The sequence below is a fragment of the Siphateles boraxobius genome, unplaced genomic scaffold (genome assembly GCF_051911475.1).
Source record: "Siphateles boraxobius isolate OS27281-9 unplaced genomic scaffold, OSU_SipBor_1 11, whole genome shotgun sequence".
Taxonomy (NCBI): Eukaryota; Metazoa; Chordata; class Actinopteri; order Cypriniformes; family Leuciscidae; genus Siphateles; species Siphateles boraxobius.
The window spans coordinates 4,716,972-4,740,542 of record NW_027508711.1 but is presented as its reverse complement, the minus strand read 5'-3'; the positions used below and the strand labels follow the sequence as shown (position 1 = coordinate 4,740,542).

At 33.8% G+C, this 23,571-nt stretch overlaps 1 protein-coding gene across 9 annotated transcripts in view; it reads left to right on the top strand.

The window, feature by feature from the left end:
- slc4a4b (solute carrier family 4 member 4b) overlaps positions 1 to 15,004 on the top strand; it is a 48,189-nt gene extending 33,185 nt beyond the window's left edge. For 2 of the 9 annotated variants that reach the window (XM_077194306.1, XM_077194301.1), the window contains 14 exons: positions 792 to 1,060; positions 1,736 to 1,794; positions 2,936 to 3,124; positions 3,917 to 4,030; positions 5,054 to 5,215; positions 5,301 to 5,479; positions 7,539 to 7,611; positions 8,703 to 8,771; positions 9,609 to 9,716; positions 9,820 to 9,885; positions 10,482 to 10,643; positions 10,731 to 10,824; positions 12,275 to 12,345; positions 13,291 to 15,004. In XM_077194306.1, the coding sequence (XP_077050421.1) occupies positions 792 to 1,060; positions 1,736 to 1,794; positions 2,936 to 3,124; positions 3,917 to 4,030; positions 5,054 to 5,215; positions 5,301 to 5,479; positions 7,539 to 7,611; positions 8,703 to 8,771; positions 9,609 to 9,716; positions 9,820 to 9,885; positions 10,482 to 10,643; positions 10,731 to 10,824; positions 12,275 to 12,309 (1,579 nt within the window). In that variant the 3' untranslated portion in view covers positions 12,310 to 12,345; positions 13,291 to 15,004. Of the gene's footprint in view, positions 1 to 791; positions 1,061 to 1,735; positions 1,795 to 2,935; positions 3,125 to 3,916; positions 4,031 to 5,053; positions 5,216 to 5,300; positions 5,484 to 7,538; positions 7,612 to 8,702; positions 8,772 to 9,608; positions 9,717 to 9,819; positions 9,886 to 10,481; positions 10,644 to 10,730; positions 10,825 to 12,274; positions 12,346 to 13,286 lie in introns of those variants that run through there. The other 7 variants (XM_077194305.1, XM_077194300.1, XM_077194307.1 and 4 more) reach the window with 4 other exon arrangements.
- Positions 15,005 to 23,571: the final 8,567 nt, after the last annotated feature.

The following is a 23,571-nucleotide window of genomic DNA, read 5'->3' as shown; positions in this document are numbered from 1 at the left end:
CTGTCAGTCTCTCTCTCTGTCTCTGTCAGTCTCTCTCTCTCTCTCTCTCTCTCTCTCTCTCTCTCTCTCTCTCTCTCTCTCTCTCTCTCTCTCTCTCTCTCTCTCTCTCTCTCTCTCTCTCTCTCTCTCTCTCTCTCTCTCTCTCACTTTCTCACTCTGGATTCAGGTTTCTGTGTTTGTGTTCCATTATGAATAATTGAGTCAGATTTCATGTCTGCTTCTGCTAGCGTGTATCAGTTCACTTTGCTGTGGGTTTCCATCTAAACCGCTGAGTCTATAATTATGGAGTGTAACATATTTGATGAGTAAGATGTATCATACTAATATGATTAGTACATTTTAAATCAATAAAGATGTCTGGATTCAGTCCAGTCCGGAAGTATATTTATATGCATGTATGTGTGTATAAATATATATATATATATACGTTTATATTTATATAATATGTGTGTGTGTGTGTGTGTGTGTGTGTGTGTGTGTGTGTGTGTGTGTGTGTGTGTGTGTGTGTATTTATATATATACATACACATTTTTACATAACTCTGAAGGTTAAAAATCAAAGTTATTATTATTAGAGCATTATGGGATCAGTGGCACGTAATGTTTTTTGGTAAAATAGAAAGCTATCCAGGTTATCCATGTAAAAAGAAAGCATGCATACTGTGTGTAGTATGCCATTTGAAAAATACTCTTATTCATTTTATCCCTATTCTCTCATTGGTTGGCTATTTTCCTCCTGTGTTGTGATTGTTAGTGGGTAACGATGCAATGTGTTTCATTGATTGGTTCAGGGATAATGATTTCGACTACCTGGAGTTCCGGTTGTGGATCGGTCTGTGGTCTGGTTTTCTGTGTCTGATCCTGGTCGCCACAGACGCCAGTTTCCTGGTGCAGTATTTCACCCGCTTTACTGAGGAAGGCTTTTCTGCTCTCATCAGCTTCATCTTCATCTACGACGCCTTTAAGAAAATGATCAAACTGGCTCACCATCATCCAATCAACTCCGGCTATGACATAGACCTGGTCACGCAGTACGGCTGCCACTGCAGTCCTCCAGACGGTGAGACGATCAGTGAGAGAGAGAGGATAATAATCTGTATTTACGTCGTCCTTGAACGTTTTTGTATTAATACTTTATTTTTATGAATAAGAATATATTAATATAATAATAGTTGTATTTTAATATCAATACTTGTTTTGAGAGAAAATATCTAATTAGTTAAAAGTTATTTTTTATCCTATTGAAATTTTTTTACTTTGTTTCAATCAGTATAATCATTTTTTTGGTTTTTATTATGTTGAAACGATGCATCAGTGAAAAAGAAAATAAGATAGAACGTGTGAAATAAAGAGAGAAAACTACAAAAATAATCAGTGTTTATGTCGTCTTGTACATTTTTATAAATATCTTCTTTTTTTATTAATATTAACATATTACTAAAATAATAGTAACAGAATTATTTTAATACTTGTTTTCACCAAAAAAATATCTTAGTATTTAAAAGTTATTTTTTACCCTATTGAAACATTTTTATAATTTAATTTTTATGTTTTGTTTATGGTTCAATTATGCAAATGACTTCTTTTTGGAAAGCTGGACAAAATAACTATCAAAGAATGTTTTGTTTAGTTTTTTTGTCAGAGTAAGAAACTCAGGGATTTAATTTGACCGCTAACATTCAATATAAGATTTAATATAAAGCTAAACTCATATTTTGTGTTTTCCTTTCAAAAGGCAACAGTTCAGTTCTGTACATGGATAAAATGGAAGCCCTGATGAACAGCACTGGACAGGTACATGCTCTCTGTGTTTGTGTGATTTATTATTACATTATTACTTTATTACTCACAATGCATCAGTACACCCAGATACGTTGAAAACGTCCATTATTAGCTAGTTGCACAAGTACAAAGTGTAAGCCCGGCTCGATCGGCCCAAAGAAGGTTTTCCGGTCAGCGGGTGAAGGTCTCTGCACGTTACTGTCTTTCCGCGTGGCAAAGTGATTTGATTCAATGAAATACATTTTCTCATATGTATTAACTCGTTATTACATCTGACTCCATAAATGAAAATGGTTTTAATGATATGATATCTGTGCATCATTAAGTGTGAGTGAATGTTCTTTTTAACTCTTTACTGAAAATAATGTCAGAGTCGATTAGAATAAAATCAAATGTTTACAATTTATTATGTCAGGTAAATGTATCACGCCAATTGCATAGTCAGTTCAAAGATAATCGATACAAACATCAAATGCTCTGAAATAAAGAGAGAAGATGCAATACCTTGACATTATAAAATACATGATGTGTTTTGCTTACACTTCGCATCACAGGCTAGTCTGGGTTACAGAATCGCCCAGCCTCTCGTTGCATTTCATTATATAGACAGACCAAGGGAGAAACTTCTTTTCAAATGTAATCATGAATTCACAGTGGGAATTCACATTAATCACCATCCCAGACTTACTGGGGGCAGAAGTTGATTTACATGGAACGATTTGCTAATGATGGGAATTTGAACTGAGTTTACACCTTCTGAGAGCAGGAGACCATTTGCCCTGGAAGACACACCCTCCTATGTGTGCGAATTATCTCAAAACTCTTAAATACCTTATTACCTTTTGGTTTACTTCTTTGAGAATGAAACCTTTGTACCAGTCGCACTGAGACATTTCAAATGATATCAAACGTGTAATTCTGTATGATAATTATTCACATTAACCCATATCGATTTTTGGGTGAATTTCAGGTGATCTCAGCATGATAGCACAAGAGAGAGAATCAAATGTTGATTTCCTTTGTTCTCTCAGAGAGTTGCGCTATCTTTCAGTTGCTCCAGTCTTACAAAAGCATATATTTAAACAGATTGAACGTTGTTGTGTTTTTTAATTGATAAGAAAGAATATAATTGTTTGTGCTTGTGCCTGGGCAGCATCACTTGAACGCGACCTGGATGTCGCTGAGCCGTTCAGAGTGTTTGGAGTGGGGCGGTCAGCTGCTCGGACCAGCATGTGAATACGTCCCTGATATCACGCTGATGTCCTTCATTCTGTTCTTCGGCACATACACCTGCTCCATTGGCCTGAAGAAGTTCAAAACCAGCAGATTTTTCCCAACTACGGTACACTAACACACACACATCATCATCACACATTAATGAGGATCTAAATGGGGTTATACTGTACTCATCATGAGGATGTAGGAAAACCTACAGAAATACATCACTGATCACTGAGAAATGTAGGAACACCTACATCCACAACCATGTGTACGCACGCACACACACTTTAAGCTTCACACTGAAAGTCATTGCTTTTGAATTAAACCGTTTTTTTGGTTTGGCAGCTGTAATGGAAAATAGCCCATCACTGATCCTTACAAAAATTCTGCAGCATATTACCAATCTGCACTCATTAAAACATTGTAAGTCTCCATTAATCTCCACTAATTAGAGATTACAGATTTAAAGATTATAGTTTTCACTTTTGATTCTGGTATTTATTGTGCATTTCTACTCAGTGATCAGTGATGTATTTCTGTTTGATTTCTGATTATGGAGTATGCAACATACATTTCTTTATTAGACATTTTTGATTGCAGATCATTATTATATTAGTTTATTATAGCTCTTTTGTTATAAATCAGATAAAATCAAGTGTTTAGGCATTCTATCTATCTATCTATCTATCTATCTATCTATCTATCTATCTGTCTATCTGTCTATCTGTCTATCTGTCTATCTGTCTGTCTGTCTGTCTGTCTGTCTGTCTGTCTGTCTGTCTGTCAGTCATTCATTTTATTAGTCCATCCGTCCTGATGTTGAAATGCCCTTGTTGTTTGTACATTATCTGTACTGTGTCATTTGAACTTCCCATGTGAATTCTTATGCTGAATGGTTGTTTACATTTTGCAGATCCGTAAACTGATCAGTGATTTTGCCATTATTCTCGCCATTTTTATCTTCTGTGGTGTGGACGCCCTGGTCGGCGTTGATACGCCCAAACTAATAGTGCCAAGTGAATTCAAGGTGTGTATTTGTGTGTCGAAAAGGTTTAATCTCTTTTGAGGACCCATCTACAGTAATCCTTTAATAGTGCCACATTATACATTCAAACTGCTCATTGATGTACGACACTTGAAACCTCTAATCTGTGGTCGTATTGTTGCAACAAAATCTTTATTGACACAAGCTGAATCAATATAGCGTCCACTTCATATTAGCTTTTATTAGTAATGTTAACAACCCATAATACATTTTATAATGCATAACAGATCAATAGAGAATTGAGTTTAAAATGTTGTTATGATTCTCATGTTTCTATTTAAATATACATAAACTATATAATGTGTGTATATATATATATATATATATATTGCTAATAATTTTATCTTGTCATGCTTAAAAAAGTATAATTAAATATAATATATTTCTTATATGTGTATATATAATATATGTATATACAAACAATATATATTCATTCATATATAAAATATATCTGACTTTAAAATATTGGCAGTGATAATTAATGCGATATGGCTCAGCTTATCAGCGATATTAATGCGATATGGCTCAGCTTGTTCCTTGATTACTACTAATCAAGAAATCGGCTTTACTGACGAGATGCGCATAACAATGTGATGCGATATATCGCCCAGCCCTAATATATATAATAAAAATATAATGTTATATAATGTAATATGTTTGGGATTTTGTTTAAACGTGTAATTAAAATATTTAATATACATATAAGAAATAGTTCATGTTTAATTGATATACCGTGTGTGTATGTATGTATGTATGTATATATATGTATATATACATATATATATATTATAACTAACATTATTTATATACATTTATATACAGTACACTATGTATATAATATTATATAATTGTTGTTATAATATATATTTATATATATATTACATTTATAAAGAAAATAAATGGATGTTTATATTATAGTATATTAAAGTATAGTATAGTGATGTGATTAACATCATATGATTATATCTTTAAATTTCTAATTATCCTGTTTTCTACCCTAAATAGCCGACGAGTCCCCATCGTGGCTGGTTTGTTCCACCATTTGGAGGGAACCCTTGGTGGGTTTGCCTGGTGTCGTTGTTACCTGCTCTCCTGGTCACAATCCTCGTCTTCATGGACCAGCAGATCACAGCAGTCATCGTCAACCGCAAGGAGCACAAGCTCAAGGTACTGTTGTGGAATAAACACAAGACGGTGTTTAATACGGAAAAGCACTTATTTGTTTTACATTATTTTTCCCATTTGAGTGCAGAAGGGAGCTGGGTATCACCTGGACCTGTTCTGGGTCTCGATTCTCATGATTTTGTGTTCGTTCATGGGGCTGCCTTGGTACGTAGCGGCAACCGTCATCTCCATCGCCCACATAGACTCGATCAAGATGGAAACTGAGACCTCAGCGCCTGGGGAACAGCCCAAATTCCTTGGAGTCAGGTGAAGGAAAAAGCCAAAATGCATTTTAGTCTTGCTCAAGACAGCTTAAAGAGGCTATATGTAGAATTCAGAAACCCTTGTTTTTAGCGACACCGGTGGCCATTAAGTGAACTGCAGCCAAAAAGTTATTGCTCGTGCTCACACTCGTGCAAACGTAACGCGCAAGAGACTGAACGTGATTCAATGCCCCGATATACACACGGCAAAGTTATTTTTCGTTCTTTGCTTCGAAGTAAAATGTTGGAGATAAATTGCAGCGATATGTTAATGAACATCCAGACGTCGTTCGCGCTGCTGTGAGTGATGTTTAGATGAATATGTAAATATGTGCTGCGTGTTTTTCTCTTAATAACAAAATAATCACAACAATAATGACAGTGGTGTGAAATCAGCAGTTAAGAAAGTATCTGAGCATAGAGATGTGGGTGTTTGCACTAGATCTGTGATTCACCGGCATCATGTCAGGAGAGGTAATTAAAATTACGCTGTTATGATAGTTTGACTAAAAAGTATATTTGAGACTATACAGACTACATCTGGCTATAGTTTGAATTAATCCCTTTCCGCTGCATGACACATTGACATTACAGTACAGAATAGTACAGTACAGAACATTGTATAAACATTTTGTGTCATTGAACGGAAGAGAGGCTCTCAGGAGCGCTGATAAATCTCGTATCCTTTAGAACGTCCTTCACATAAAAGTTAGTCTGCAGGCTTTCATAGACAACTTAGAAAGTCGGGGAAGATCTCGTTTTTTTGAGTTTCCTTGCATGCTGTTCACACATTGGCAATAAAAAACGAATAATAAATGAAAATTCTTACATATGACCCCTTTAATTCATTGTAAACTGTATTTAAACTATGCAAAACATGATTACAGCATCATCCTGTGTCTGTCCTTATATTCTGACCAATCACAACCAATTAAACAAGTTGTGTTTAATATACCACTATGTAGGACAGATGTTTTGACCAATGAGATTTAGCTGTGGGCGGGGCTATGTAGCACAGTTTCATAAAACAGTATCCAAACAACCTAGTATTTTAATAATTCCTAAATCAAGATACATTTACTTACATTTACTTTTCAGAATAAAGTTTCAAAATCAGTGTTGTTATAGTTTCTGAAACTATAACTATAAAATCATTTTTGGTTGCTTGCAATAAAATAAATGTTAACTGAAATAAAATAAAATATAAAAATACTTAAACGTATATTATTTCAGCTAATTGCAAGGCAACATTTCTCATTTTAATTTAGTTTAACTTGATATTGTAAAACTATTCAAACTAAAACTAAAATAAAAACTATATAGGGATTTTTAAAAATGTGTTATTATAAAAATGACAAAAACACAAGAAAATGACTAAAACTTTAACGAAAATTAAAATAAAAACAGAAAATATAAAAACTAATTCAAAATATGAATAAAAACTATAATAATATCTCAATAACACTGATCAAAGTTAAGTGAGTTTATGCTTAAAACAAGAAAAAATAAACTTAATTCAATGGTAAAATGTAAAATTGTTGGTTTTGTTTAAAGCATAACTTTCTGACTAAGTCAGAAAACAAGACTTAGTAATTTTGCTTCTCAAGTAAATGTATCTTGATTTAAGAATGTTTAGATATTTGTACTGGAAAATAAGACAAAAATACTGAAAAAAGAAATATGCATTTTTACATGGAGGATACTGTATCTACAGAAAAAAATATGGCTGATATAAGAGTGAAATATAAACAATACGATTTAATAACAGCAAATGAGATGTACACAAAATTGTGCAATATTTGAGTAGTCTCAAACAGAAGTAGTTTATTATCCATTAACATGTATTATCCATTGACTGACACAAGGAGGAAGTTACACTCCCGTTTTATCGGCCAAGCAGACATTATCAGCAGATGCTAATAATCTCAAAATGACTGAATATCTCAAATAAAATATCTGATAAATCATATATTGCTTTATTGTGTCACATAACATAATCTAGATTCAGCTAATGTTCACGTGACCGTGGCTCATGCTTGTTTTGTTGAATCTTTTTCCTGCAGAGAGCAGAGAGTCACGGGAATAATGGTGTTCATTTTGACGGGTCTGTCGGTTTTAATGGCCCCCGTTCTGAAGGTTTGAACTTCATAATCTATACTGTCTTTTCACATTCTGATACTTATCATTGGAAGAGATTAAGAGAGAATGTTACCCTGTGAAATGAAAATAGACGTTTCATGGTTTTGGAGTTCACGTGTACTGTTAAAAGTTGACAAAACACACTTTTTAGCACATAAACATATTTATCTTTTTTTTTTTATTCTCTTCTGGGAAAATGGACCAAAAATATGAATGACTCATGACTTTGACTCGCAATATCAGGAAGCAAATCATGATTCATAGCTGTGATGTAAACTAAAGAATAGTTGAGAAAATATTAATTGTGTCTACAAAATAGTTCTTAGGGTATTTTAAGCAATTCTAGTTATTTGAAAAGAATGAATTATAAGGCTTATGTAACTCATGCCCTTATCCAGATCTCCATGAAACTGACACTTTATTTCAAAATTCTATATTTGATATCAGAACTAATAAAAAGCACCATTGTACTTCCTTTTTTGCTATTTAATATCTTATTCATCATATATAAGGGTTTTTGCATGCACAAAATATATGTTTTTCTGGATATTATAGTAGAACTATTATATTCATGGAAGTACCATGTAAACACTGTAGTATGTGGTTTCCAGTACCAATGTACAGTATATATCAAAGGATTATGTTGATAATACCATCTGATACGTTTTAGGAAACCGTGGTATAATTGTGATACATATCCAAAAACCCATTATACCATGGTACTTTTTTAGAGGTTTGTTCAGTTACTGCCCCCTGCTGGACATTCACTTTGTAAACATCACAATTTGGTAAAGAGGATATTGACCTCTGAATGGGACAAAACTCCGGGATGTGAGATTTTCATTCCTGTGAGCTTTTTTTCAATAACACAAATTCTGTTTCATTATAAATTGTTTGCTTTGCACAAATCTCTTCTTTTGGAGCATATTATGTTGACAAGGTTGGGATTTGGGGTGTGTTCGGTGGACATAACTTTTTGTTTTCACGTAACCTTTGATTCTGTATTTGTGTATGATATTACTTTATGTGTTTGAAGACAAATGATAGCGGTATTATGTATATAATGCTCATATGTTTGATCTCTGCAGTTCATTCCAATGCCCGTCCTGTACGGCGTATTCCTCTACATGGGCGTTGCCTCTCTCAATGGCGTCCAGGTGAGTGTCATGTTACCGTTCGGCAGAAAAAGCCCCTAATCCCGCTGACTACCTGATCTCCACTGGAGCCTGGGAACCCGACCGATTCCAACACTTGATATGGGTTCAGGAAAGTCGGGATAAGTCAGATTAGTCAGGATTTTCAGGGTGTAATACGCCTGGCTATACCTAGAGGACAGAGTTGGGCATCAAAATGTTTGTTTTATTAATGGTGCTTGACATATTATGTATTTAAATAAAATTATTTGAAATATATTTTAATGTTTTGCTTTATTTTCAATCAATCGTTTCATTAAAACTCTTAAATTTATCTATTAAAGATATATTTTATCATTTACATATTACGTATTTAAATAAAAAATGATTTTAAATAATTATTAATATAATTATTAGTAATAATTATATATATCATTTTAATATGTATGTATTGTATATTCAAATATATATTTGTATTAATATAATATATATTTAAATAAAATTATATATTTATTTAAAATGCATGCATTCTATTTTTTTATGTTTATTTAATATAAATAAATATTACAATTACATAGTATACACACAAACATTATACATTGTATTATATTATAATTTCATTTAAATTATATAGTATGTAAATTAAAAAAGAATTTCTTTAAAAAGTCTAAAAACATAAATATGTATTTTTAAATAATAAATATATATATAGATATATTAATAGATATTTTTTAATACAATTAATTTATATATATACTATATATATTTAAATATATATATTTATGCTTTTTAGATTTTTGTGGGTTAAACTCTGAATAATCTAAACTATGAATAAACATTTCTGTGTGTGTGTGTGTGTAGTTTATGGATCGTCTGCAGCTCTTGCTGATGCCAGCGAAACACCAACCTGATCTGATCTACCTGAGACACGTACCGCTCAGACGGGTTCACTTGTTCACCTTCTTACAGGTGTGTGTGTGTGTGTGTGGTCACATGCTCATCCTCATACAAGGCTCAGCTCTATAGCATTAGTGCTGTATATGCATCATTAAAGTGTGTGTTCTGTGCACAGGTGCTCTGTTTGGCCCTCCTGTGGATCCTGAAGTCAACGGTAGCAGCCATCATCTTTCCCGTCATGGTGAGAATGTGATTTGCAAATGCAGAAATAATACTTCCATGAACTGCACCCAGTCAGTTTAATTACTATCTGATACAGAATTGCACACAAAACTGGAAAACTAAACAGGTCAACAAAGAACTTTTGTTCTCTAGCTCTTAAGACATTGCACACATCGTACTACATGTCTTCTGTCCTCTGATTGACAGTTTATACTTGTTTAGCAAGTAAAAGACCTTTAATATCATTAGAAAAAACGTCCTCTGTCTTAGTATCATCATACTAAGACAAATTATTGGGAGTTATAGATTGACAGCTGACATTTATATGTATTTATGTAAGTAGTCATATACCATTATTCAGTTATAAAGATCTCATTTATTTATGTTAGAACTGTCCATATTCTCACTATATCACACTATATGAGCCATAAAAGCCTGATGAATTAAATAAGACACTCAACAAAAAGGCATATGCAAACTTTTGTCTAAAGGCTAAATAAACCTTTTTTTGTTTTGTTTCTGGCTCTTATGTTATATGTCAGGCTTTACAGGGTTAATACAGCCAATAATAGTTATTTTGCATGCGTCTGAGATCTCTTTCTGTTGGTTTTCTAGATTCTTGCATTGGTCGCGGTGAGAAAGGCGATGGATTATGTGTTCTCGCAGCACGATCTCAGTTACCTGGATGACGTCATGCCCGAGAAAGACAAGAAGAAGAAAGAGGATGAGAAGAAGAAAAAGAAAAAGAAAGGAAGCATTGACAGCGACATGAACGACGTGAGTGGAATCTCTTTATTCGTGCGTTTAGAACTGGCGTTGCTGTAAAACTCCAGTGGTAAGAATATCCCAACCCTGCGTTCACAGTCGGATTTCCCTGCCACTGAGAATGTTCCCAGCATAAAGATCTCCATGGAGACCATGGAACTGGATCCAGTGCTGGGGGAGAAGCCCTCAGACAGTGAGTAAACACACAGGCGTTCCCTCGGCCATGCGCAGGGCTTCCAGGCGTTATTCTGTCCTGTTACTAACAACTCAAATAATGGCTCTTCCCTCCCCTCTTCTCGCTGTCGTCACACACTCCTTTGTGACTTCTCCAGAAAACATCTCTAAATCCCGTCTTTCTCTTTGTTTATGGTGTTGCTTGGTTTCCTGGTCTGTGTGGATCAATAATCCGCTCTTAACAGATAACAAATGCTTAATCACTTTAGTGTGTATGTATTAATAAAGTCAACATGCATTCAATATGGGCCTTATTTACTTTCCCATTGCATGTTCCTGGTCTTTTTGAGCATGATTCATTCCAATGAAAAAATGTTTTTTTCCATAATCTTTCATCAAACTAACTTTTTTTGTCTGATGTCATCAAGCCCTCTTTTTTCTCAGTCTCTCCAAGCACCTGGATTTATTCTGGTCTATAGGGACGGAAATTATGTGGAATTTAATGATTAGCAAGTTCAGGTCTGTAACGGTTGCATTGAAGATTATTTTTGTATTTTTTTGGAAGGAACAATGGACAGTGTTTGATAAAACAAGACGCCTGTTGTTACCTGTTGAACATACTGTTCAAAAGTTTAGGGTCAGCAAGAAATTAATACTTGTTGTCAATAAGGATGCATTAAAATGGTCGAAAGTGACAGTAAAGACACTTATAATGCTACAAAAGATTTCTATATCAAAATAAATGCTGTTCTTTTGAACTTTCTAGCCATCAAAGACTGCTGAAAACTATCCCAAAACACAAAAATATGAAGCAGCACAACTGTTTTCAACATTGATAATCAGAAATGTTTCTTGAGCAGCAAATCATCATATTAGAATGATTTGTGAAGGATCATGTGACACTGAAGATTGGAGTAATGATGATCAAAGGAATAAATTATATTTAAAAATATTCAAACAGAAAACAGTTATTTTAAATTGAATTAATATTTAACAATATTATTATTATTATTTTATCAAATAAATGCAGCCTATAAAAGCAGAAGAGACTTTTCAAAAAATCTTACTGACCCCAAAACCACAGAAAGATGTTTCCACATGTTTTTTGTTGATTCTCATGCATATCTGACATAAGCTGCAATAAAAGTTATGATTAATAATATTTAATATTATACAATATTCCCAATGGCTAAAATCAAGTCTTGACTTACTTTTTTTTTTAAATGTTCTGTTTTCACTCTCATTACGGAAGTAAATTGGGTTACAAACACAGTCTCATGTTGACTTTATCTGGATGGGTTGTGAGTCTGAATGTCCTGTTCTTTACTACCTCTTTTTATTCTAACTTCTAACCAATCAACTCCTTTTCAGCTGCATCGTAACCCCTTTATATGAACCCTCTAAGATTTGATCATCTGCCATGTGTGTATATATATATATTAACAGTACGTTTTTTTTGTTTCTTATAGGAAATAAGCCCATGTCCTTCCTCACTCCCTACTGATGAAAAGCACTTTTTCCCTTCCGTGACTATGTCAAGGTAAATGTGTGTAGTACACACTCACTATTAGTAAGGATACTATGATCTCTGTATAATATCAGTTTTTAAATGCAAGATATTTAAAGTGTACCTGAAGTATACTTGCAATAGTTCCATTTGAGCAGAATCAAAAAGACTTAAGTATATCTTTAGTTGGACCTCAGCACTATTTCCAGATAACTAAAGTGCATTAAGTACAAAATTAGTTGTTCCAATCCAGCAAACTTTAAATATATCAGTTTAGTGTACCAACAGTACAATTGCAGGGTATTTATAATAAGTATGTAACATATAAATGTATTTGTTGTGTACTTAGCATAAAATAAATGTATTTCAAATATATTTTAGTATATTTATTTTTTACTAGGTTAGGTTTACGGGTAGGCTTGGGTTAGGCCATAAAAAATATGGTGAATAAAAATAAAATCAATGGAAGTCTATGCAATGCCCACTAATGTAGTGAAACAAATGTGTGTGTGTACTTGTCTTTGTGAGGACCACTTTTAGACCATTAGAGTGAGTAGAGTGAGGATCTTTTGGCCTGAGACCCCTTTAAAGGCCTGTTTGAGGGTCAAGACTTGGCTTTAGGGACAATGTTATAGTTAGGTTCAGGGTTAGGGTTAGGCAATTATTTGTGGTAGATAATGCATTATGTCAATGAATGTCTTCACGAAGATAACTGTACGAACATGAGTCAGTAGGTCTGAGCTTGTGTGCACATGCATATCTATATTTACCCAGCTGAGTTCAGCATGAATATCATGTTGGCTCAAGCTGGTTTATGGTGGTTAATGCTGGTCTAATGCATGGTCTTAAAACAGTCAATTAAATCAATTAGCATCATAAATGATGCATGTCTATGAGTTCACATGTTTATATGTGTATGCAAGGCTGTATATTTTGAAATATCTAACAGCTTTCTTTCTTTGGCTTTCACCTAGTCAGGATTTAAACCCTTTTAAGAAGATGGTGCCTCAGATCAGAATCGATTTGGACTCAGACAACAACAAATTCTTCTGGAAAACTCCTTCCTCTGAAACGTCCCTTTAAACACTTGTGAAAACACGTTCATACACACACGTTTAGGTCCAGATGATGGTTTGAAAATGAAAAACTTTGCTGAAAGTCTAAACTAATGGATGGATGTCATTTCAACACTACAACCAATAGCTGCACAAACACAAACTAAAAAGTGTAAAACTTTATGTCCTCCTGACATTTTGGTAGCTTTAGCCTACTTTTTTGGCTGGGTGGGGGGATGTTCTGTAATGGTGCAGAACTTAAAACTTAGTTTTAAGTTCTGGGTCCAGACTGATTTTTGTTCCAATAAATTTAGAATACTTTTTATAACCATAATATTTTATTAAACAGAAAATATATAAGAATGATGACGTAATCAGTCTTAATAATGTAGAATCCAATTGTATAAAATAGATTTGCAGTTTGAGTTTTTCTTTTGGCCAAATAACTGCACTTCATTTAAATGAGCACATTAGATCAATGTTTTTTAAACAAATTGTCTCCGTTCTCTTTGATACTTTGCGTATTTAAGCGTATATTACTGAACCACAATTGTGGGCGCAACTATTTAACCCAATTAGTGAAACTTCGGTTTTAATGACACAATTAGCCTACTTAAATCTTTCCTGTACTTAAAAAGTGGGAAACACTCGATATGAATATAATTTTCTAGTTCTACCTCTTGTAATGGACTGTAGGTGCCAGGCACTTGTTTGAGTGAAGCATTTCTCTATGCAGTAGCTTACGTTACGGATGTCAGCGGCGATCTTAAAGTCACATGACCGGAAGAGTGGCCACCGCGCTGGATGCCTCTTCAACATTCTTCTGTCTACGAGATTCCCTCTGCCCTTTTGTGAACTCAAGATTTCTTCGGTCATAAATGACAATCTATAACAGGGCGGACACTTTCAATGTGATTGCATTCGTTGTATTTACTATGAAGCAGTTGATTTATGGTGATTTTATTGTCTGGATATTTTTATTGTACTTTTTTTTTTTTTTAAAGAAGTAATGCTGTTGATAGAGACATCTTTTATACTGAGTGAGATGAGAGGTGTAAGGACTTAATAATGAGATTTAATGTACCAAAGTGACAGCAATATGCAAATTTCCTTGTTTTTGTGTGTGTCAGAACTTATGCTGCCATTAAGAAAGATCATTTCTCTTACTTTCAGCACGAAGATATTTCAGTCAGCAAATGGGGTGTAGAATATTTTGTAACAATTATAACGTATAAATCCACAGTCATTAAAACTTGAATATAGACACACAAGTCAGTGTTTGTACATAGGTCTGTTTATCATCATCTCATCATTAATAATGTCTTCCATTTCTTTTGATTGAATCAAATTGCATTTTCAAGGACTAAACTGTCGTAGCGAGTCGCATATGCAAGATGACGTTTTCATGAATGATTTCTTTTAGATGCATTGCACACCTGTTTTTTGTTTTGTTTTTTAAAACTGTTGAAATGTATTTATTGTCCTTCTGTTCTCTTCTGGAAGCTGTCTTACTCTCTGATTATAACGATGACGCTACAGGCAATAATGAGATTAACAGTTGATCACTGTTCTGTAAAAGGGAATCACCATGTAGCACTGTGAGGCGATGGGCAAATTAAAGCAATTATTAAAACTCATTCTAATGGTGTGATGCATTTAAATGAGCTTTTATATGCCGAATCAATCATAGTAATATTGTTCACTACATAGAAATTACATAAGGACAATCTATGATTTAGAAATGTTGCACACATGCTTAATATATAGGCCTATTCATTGTAAAGATATGGATTTAGATTAAATTGATTTACACTTTTATGTGAATACATTTAAGTTTAAAAAATGACCAATAATTCTCTCAATTTAAAACGCACTCATCACCCTTCAGGAAAAAATGAACCTTTCAGAATCTCCCTCTGAGGTCAAAATGCTCCAGGCCAAAGTGGATATATGCAACAGAACCTGAAACAGGAATCTGGGTTTATTCTGGATAAAAGCCCAGGCCAGAGACATCGTATTCTAGTCCTTGTAATCTCTGACCTTCAGATAGAGAGAATTCTAAAGAAGATCAAGATATTCCGTAGAGCTGGAATGATCTCCCTCCTTACCTGTCCGAATCCAACATCCCAGCTAACTGAAATCTGTGTTCCAAATTATTATGCAAATTATCAGTAGGATTTCAGTATAAACATTCAGATTTTAGTTTTTCAAAAAAAGTGTTGTTTGTTTTATTTCTCATATCCTTTTAGATAACTGGTATCAATCTCAGACAGGTTTAAATAGTTTGCCAGGTCTTCTTAGCACTGTTAAAAGTGATCAGTTGACTTAACTTAAAAAGAATTGTGGAAACCCGCTGCATTAAAATTATTAAGTAAATAAACATCATGCTTAATCTAAAAAAATTAAGTAATGTGGAATTGTCAAATTCACATAACTTATTTTTTTCAATTAGGCATTAAGTTTATTTACTTAATATTTTTTAAGGCAACGGGTTTCCTAATTTTTTTTAAATAAGTGAACTGAACACTTTTTACAGGAAAACCTACTTAAAGAAGTTGTTAAAGAGTCACAGTTCTTATGCAATGTGGAGGAAGAAAGATCTTTCTGAAGATGAAAAGCAATGACTTGCAAAAGACATGAAAACAACTAACAATTTGTGAAAACTGCAGAGATTGTCGAGCTGTCATGCGAGTAATCTAGCACTGAAGAGCCTGGACAGATAAAGGCTTAAGATAAAGGGAAGTTTCTGTCAAACAAATGAATTCTATTAAAAGGGTAGCTGTTAAAAAAGCACCGTTGAGCAGCAAACAGTAATTTGAAGCTTCTGGAGTCTCAAGCACCTCTCCATGCAGTCTGGCTATGGTGTGTAAAGCTGCATTTCAGCCAACTCTAACCAAAGCTCACGAAGAGAAACTGATGAATGCTGTGCTGCAATGTATGGTCCAAATAGATGGATTTCTGAATGGCCACTCTGTTCCAACAAGACTCTGAAGTCAACTAGAAGCTGGCAGATGATGATTTGGGCTGGAATATCGGGAACTGAGATGGAAGGTCCCTAGGGTCTCAGAGTGTGTCAAAATGACCAATGTGAGATATGTGGAGTTCATAACTGACCATTTTCTGCTGTTTGATTGGTGCTTCTGATTTAAAACGATTTTCTTGCAGGACAACGCCATGCTACAAAAAAAAAAAAAAAAAAAGAAAGAAAGAAAGAAAAGGAAAAAAAGAAAAGAAAATATATTTCTGTAAATGTTTCTCTTTGTGAGCTTTGGTTAGAAGTGGCTAAAATGCAACTTTATGCACAACTGCCAGTCTGCATGGAGAGGTCTTATGAGATTCTAGAGACCGCGTCAAATACCTGTTTGCTGCTCAACAGTGCATGGCTTTATTATTTTTATTTTTATATACAGCTGCCCTTTTAACACAATTCATTTATTTGACAGAAACTTCCCTTATAATAAGCCTTTGTCTTACCGGGTTCTTCTGTGGTCTAAATCACTCAAAAATCTATTCAGTTTTCTCAAAATATTAGTTGTTTTCATGCCTTTTGCAAGTCAATGCACCATTTCATGCTTTCCATCTTCAGAAAGATCTTTCTTCCTCCATATATTGAGAAGAACTGTGATTTGCTTAATAGGAACAACCTAAGTTTTCCATGAGGAAAAGACCTGGCAAAATAACAAACATGTCTGAGATTGATGCCAGTTAACTAAAAAGAAAAGAGAAATAAAACAAAGAGCTTTTTTAAAAAAAAAAACTAAAATCTGAATGTGACTAAAATCCTACTGATACGTCACTTGCATGATAATTTGGAACACAGTGTAAAAACGTTTTGCTTATGTTGCAGAGTAGCCCAAGTTACATACTATTATATGTAAGATTTTTCTTTTTTAGTCGCTTTTTTATTGCCAATGTGTGAACAGCTTGTAAAGAAACTTAAAACGTTTCTAAGTTGTCTATTTGAAAGCTTTTTACTGATGATTTTTATGTGAAGGACTCGGGACATTTTTACCGGGAAAATCAAAAGAATGTGACGTTTACGTGCGCTCCCGAGAGCCTCTCTTCCCTTCGCGTGATTTTTTTCCCCAAACACTTCAGCGGAAATCCCGCCCTGCAGCCGATTTCATTGGTTTAGGTTACAGTGACGGGTAGGTTTAGGGATCAGTGTTTGGTGTAGGCAATCAGTACAGTGATTGACATGACCAATGAAAACTTTAGAATCGGCTGCAGGGCGGGATTTCCGCTGAAGTGGTTTGGGAAAAAAAATCACGCCTTCCCTTCAACGACACAAGAAACATTATTTTATACAATAACAATTCAGGATATGCCTTAATAAATCTTTCAGAAAAAGTTTCATGAATGATGTATAAATAACGTTTTGCGCTAAAGTTTTTAGCACACATAACTTCGAACGAACGTCTATCATAATAGCCTGGGGTGCGTTTCCCAAAAGCATCTTTGGCTATTGGCTTTGGGAAACGCACCCCTGTTTGTTCATGAGAAACCCTTGTCAGAACATTAGCCAAAGTTCTGAAAAACGTTCCCTGTTGCTGCATAACACAATATTCTCATTTCTTGCAATTATTTGACCTAATCCTTGACATCTTTTCTCGTCGTAGCCTAATTGCTTTCACTCACATGTTTCGCTGAGATAAACCGTGTTTGCACGAAGATGAACGGGAGAATGAAGGGTAATTATTTAAATTGCTCACTATCACGTCATAGGCCTCTTTCAAAAAGATAACCAGAGCTGAGATTCGCATATTTTCCATTTCAGTAGGCTAATCGACGGATCTCATCACGGGAATGGATTTAGCAAGTAATTTAGCAAAAAGACACCGGGCTAAATGTCATCACATGGTTGGACAACTTTAACACGGAGTTGTTAGTAGTTGCTTTGATCATCTCCTTATGTGTCTTTTCGCAGGAATTTCACCTTCACTGTCCTGCACTGATAATGGGATGTAGGCTACACGCACGTCCATGGCAAGCCGTTTATGGCAAGCCGTTTGAACATTTAATCATTTAAACCTACTAGTCTATTTTCATGCTACTAGTAGGCTACTTATTTTTTAGATTATCTATTCCAATAAGCAGGCACGAAATCAAATCACTGAGGGTGCTTCTGAAAATAGTGAGGGTGCTTACATAAACATAGGAAATGGCTCCCAAAGTTGTTATCAGTCTGAAAATAGTACCTCAAAATAGGGCTGAGCGACACCTATTGTCTATGACAATATTGTAATTGCTTTTATGTTAAACGATATACGATCTGGCATGATCGAGTAGCCTATGTCCCTCACTTTGCAGAAAACAAAAAAAAAACATGCCACACATAGCATACTGTGATGTTACCATATAGTTCAGACCATGGCACGTGCATTTAGTGATTTACTGCACGGTTTAAATGCAGCTAGAATGGCCAAAATTCAAAATATGGGGTGAAATGCCCTCTACGAGTTTTTGTCCTTTACATTTATATCTTGCTTGAGCCAATTTCGTATGTCCATGATTAACAATGGACTATTAATATTTTTAGGCTACCTAAAGCCCCGTCTCAGAAAGTCAGCTAACGAACACACGCAAGCAAAGTGGGCAATTAAAGAGACAGCTTCACCTATGCGAATCACGATCGCGAAAGGACACACAACCAATCAAATGCATTAAACATAATGCATAAAGCATTATGAAATAATTTCTGATTTGAAAAATCGTGTTAATGGATTTATTTTGTGTATATGTATGAGTGTGAAATCCGTCTGTGTTTCTATTGTCGGTAAAATCTCGTTTACATGTGGGCTATTAAAAATTTCATCTGAGGGTGCTTTCACTTTTGTTTGAGGGTGCTTAGCACCCTCAAGCACCCCCGTAGAACCGGGCCTGCCACTAAGTACTTGTGCTTATTCATTAGCTAGTGCTTATTCTTTATGTAGGCTACTAGTGCCTTTTCTTTAGATACTAGTGCTTATTCTTTAGGTAGTTCCTTTTTAAAGATACTACTTATTCATTATAGTACTTATTCATTAGATACTAGTAGGCTACCTATTAATTAGATACTAATACTTATTAATTAGATACTAGTACTTATGCTATATATACAACTAGTACCTATTTATTAGATACTAGTATTTATTCCAAATGTTACTAGTAAGATTTTTTATTTTACTATAGTACGATTTTTAATTCAACTATACAGTGGCCGTTCTGACTAGTCATAACATGGTCATGATGTAACAGTCATGGTCAGAATTAATGGCACCCCTGGTAAATATGATCAAAACTGGCTGTAAAAAATAAATCTGCATCGTTTATCCTTTTGATATTTCATTCAAAAAATTGCCAAAAATCTAACCTTTCATTGAAGTAAAATAATTGAAAGTGGAGGGGAAATCACGTTATGAAATAAATGTTTTTCTCCAAAAAACGTTGGCCACAATTATTGGAACCCTTTTATTAAATACTTTTTGCAATCTCCTTTTTTTAAGATAACAGCTCTGAGTTTTCTCCTATAATGCCTGATAGGTTTGGAGAACACCTGACAGGAGATCAGAGACCATTCCTCCATACAGAATCTCTCCAGATCCTGTAGATTCCCAGATCCATGTTTGTGCTTCTCCTCTTCAGTTCACTCCGCTCATCAGGTCAGGGAACTGGGACGGTCATGGCAGAAGCTTCATTTTGTGCTCTGTAACACATTTTTGTGTTGATTTTGATATTTGTTTTGGATCGTTGTCCAGATGGAAGATCCAACCACGGCCCATTATAAGATTTCTAGCAGAAGCCGTCAGGTTTTGATTTTTTATCTGTTGATATTTGATAGAATCCATGATGCCATGTATCTGAACAAGAAGTCCAGGACCTCCAGCAGAAAAATATGCCCACAACATTAAAGATCCAACGGTATATTAAATTGTACACATGGGGTACTTTTTATGCTTGTGTGCACCAAACCCATCTAGCGTGTTGCTGCCAAAAAGCTCTTTTTTTAGTTTCATCTGACCACAGAAGCCTGTGCCGTTTGAAGTTCCATTCATTCTGACAACTGAATTTGCTGGAGTTTGTTTTTGGACGAGCGAGGAGGATTTTTCTTGAAACCCTCCCAAACAACATGTGGTGATGTAGGGGTTGTTTGATTTTAAAAAAAATAGGCTTTCTGACCCCCAAGACTCAAGTAATCTCTGCAATTCTCCATCTGTGATCCTTGGAGATTCTCTGGCCACTCAAACTTTCCTCCTCACCGTGCATTAAGGCAGGCAGATTCATAACATCTTTAGTTGATTGTAACTTCTTAGTTATTGCCCTGATAATCAAAATGGGGATTTTCAATTCTTTAGCTATTTTCTTACACATCAGAACTATTCTTTGGTTTTTCTCATTGTGATGGATGAATAAGGGAATTTGGCCTTTGTGTTTCCTCATATTTAAACTCCTGTGAAACAAGAAGTCATAGCTAGACAGTTTCATGATCCTAGTCACCCTGGTGTGCTAAAAAAAGGTAAATATTAATGGGAATATACTTCAGAGATATTTTACTCGTAAAAAAATTCTAGGGGTACCAATAATTGTGGCCAACGTGTTTTGGAGAAAAACATTTATTTCATAATGTGATTTCCCCCTTTCTAATGAAAGGTTAGATTTTTGGCAATTTTTTGAATGAAAGATCAAAAGAATAAACGATGCAAATTTATTTTTTACAGCCAGCTTTGATCATATTTACCAGGGGTGCCATTAATTCTGACCATGACTGTAAGACTATACAAGCAGTTGTGACTAGTAAGGTAAGAATAGTTACTAGCAACAATTACAAAATATACTAGTGTCTAATTAATAGGTTCTAGTATCTGTTGAATAAGTACTATAGCTAATTAATAAGTACTAGTATTTAATTAATAGTACTAGTATCTAATTAATAAGTATTAGTATCTAATGAATAAGTACTATTATCTAATGAATAAGTACTAGTAAAAAAGTATTTATTGAATAAATAGTATCTAGTAATAGGTACTATCTAAAAAATAAGTATTAGTACCTAATGAATAACTACTAGTATCTAATATATATGTACTAGTCACAATTGAAATACATAGTCAGAACTGAATAGTTGATATCTGAATGACAAATCCCCATAGAAGTCAATAACAAAAAATTTAAATTATTACTAACAAAAGCATAGTAGTTACTAGTCACTATCGAAATAAGTACCAGTATGTAATGAATAAGTACTAGTAGCTAATGAAAAAGTAGTACTAGTATCTATTTAATAGGTATAGTATCTAATGAATAATTACTAGTAACTAATGAATAAGCACAACTAATGATTAAGTACTAGTAGCTAATGAATAAGTACTATTACCAATTTAATAGGCACTAGAATCTAATGAATAAGTAACTAATGAGTAAGTACTAGTATCTAATGAATAAGTACTAGTATCTATTTAATAGGTAGTATCTAATGAACAATTACTAGTTTCTAATAATAAGTACCAGTAACTAATGAATAAGTACTAGTATAAGTACTAGTACTTAATGGAATAGATATATATACAAAAACAATAGCATGAAAATGCAGACTAGTTGGTTTAATGATTAAATGTTAAAACGGCTTGCCATAGCCTTCAGCTGTGGACCACTATACCACACCACCTCTCAATACTAATAATTAACCCCACTAAGTTTTACCACGTATATTTTGATGTAGGGTGACATTTAGAGGTGTAGAGGCTAATTTAGATGTTATAAAATAAAATGTAAAATATAAAAAAAACGAGTAAACGAGTACGACTGGGGTAAGAAGCCCCCTGGATAAACTTTTACAGAATGTGTAAATTACTTTTGATATAATTCTTATTGATATATATATTTATTTTTTATTTTTTCATTAAAAAAATCATTAATGTAAAATACTAAATCAACTATACTGCTAAAAAAATTATATTCTGACAATTTAGATGAATAATTCAATAACTAATGACAGAAAAAGCAGAAAAGAGATTTATCTGAAAGGTAAAATTATTCTGTACAGGCATATGAATATTTACTTATTCAATTACCCATATTTTAAATGAAGAAATGTCATAATAGCAGCACTATGAATATGAAGGCAAATTGAATGATTTCAGTCAACTAACCTAAAGGTTTTAATTAAAGCAAAGATGTCTGAAATGTTCATTTAATTCATGGAAATACTGAATAATAAGCCCATTAATTACAATAATTATTAAATTGAAAAAGTAATAACACTAACAACATGCCAGTTGGCACCCTCTGTGCCAACTCTGGGTGGCTCATTTTACCCCAATGATCTAATTTTAACCTTTTACTTCAAAATAAAACTATACATTTTACTCCAGAAATTCCTCATTAACAAATAGATGCAAAAAACATGATATTCAACATGTCATAGATCACTATTTTCCAGAGACACAAGTTAGATAAATTAACCTCAAAACTGTTTCTTTTTCTGTTATAATAAAGTGAACCTATCTAATTATTTCTATTTTATTTTTTTATAATTTTTATTTGTAGAATTTGTACTACTATGTTTCTTGTTGTATCTGTATTTGTATATGTGCACTGGAAGCTTCAGTACCAAGGAAAATTCCTTGTGTGTGCAAGCACACTTGGCAATAAAGCTCTTTCTGATTCTGATTCTGATAATTATTGCAACTGAATCACGCTCATCGCTTATCAACCCACCTTATCAGAAACGTTTTCTTTAACAATTACACTTTTTTTTCATATTTGAATTTTTAGAAATAAATCATGTGTTTATGTGGTGAATACCACAGTCAATAATAATGTGGGTCTTATTCATATTCATCCACTGTCTCTTGTCGACATCTACTGGCCGTTTATCAAAATTGAGCGAGAGGTTCTCAAACCCAATCCTTTCAGAGTTCAAACCGGTACAAACCCATACGCTACTATAGAAAAATCTGTAAAAGTCCAGTGAAACTATAAAAAATGTAAAAATTTGATCCGAATACCGAATTAGACTTATATTGTGCAGGAAGACTAATATCCAGTCCAGAAGTAGAACTGAGAACCCTGGTTTTACACTTTGCTTCCTGATTGTGATTGTGAATATTTAATTAACATAAATTATAATGTAATTAACTTTCTATGTACCAAAAAAAAAAAAAAAAAGTAAAATATATTAATTAATTTTAATTCAATTTTAAAACATGTATTGAAACGCTATGGC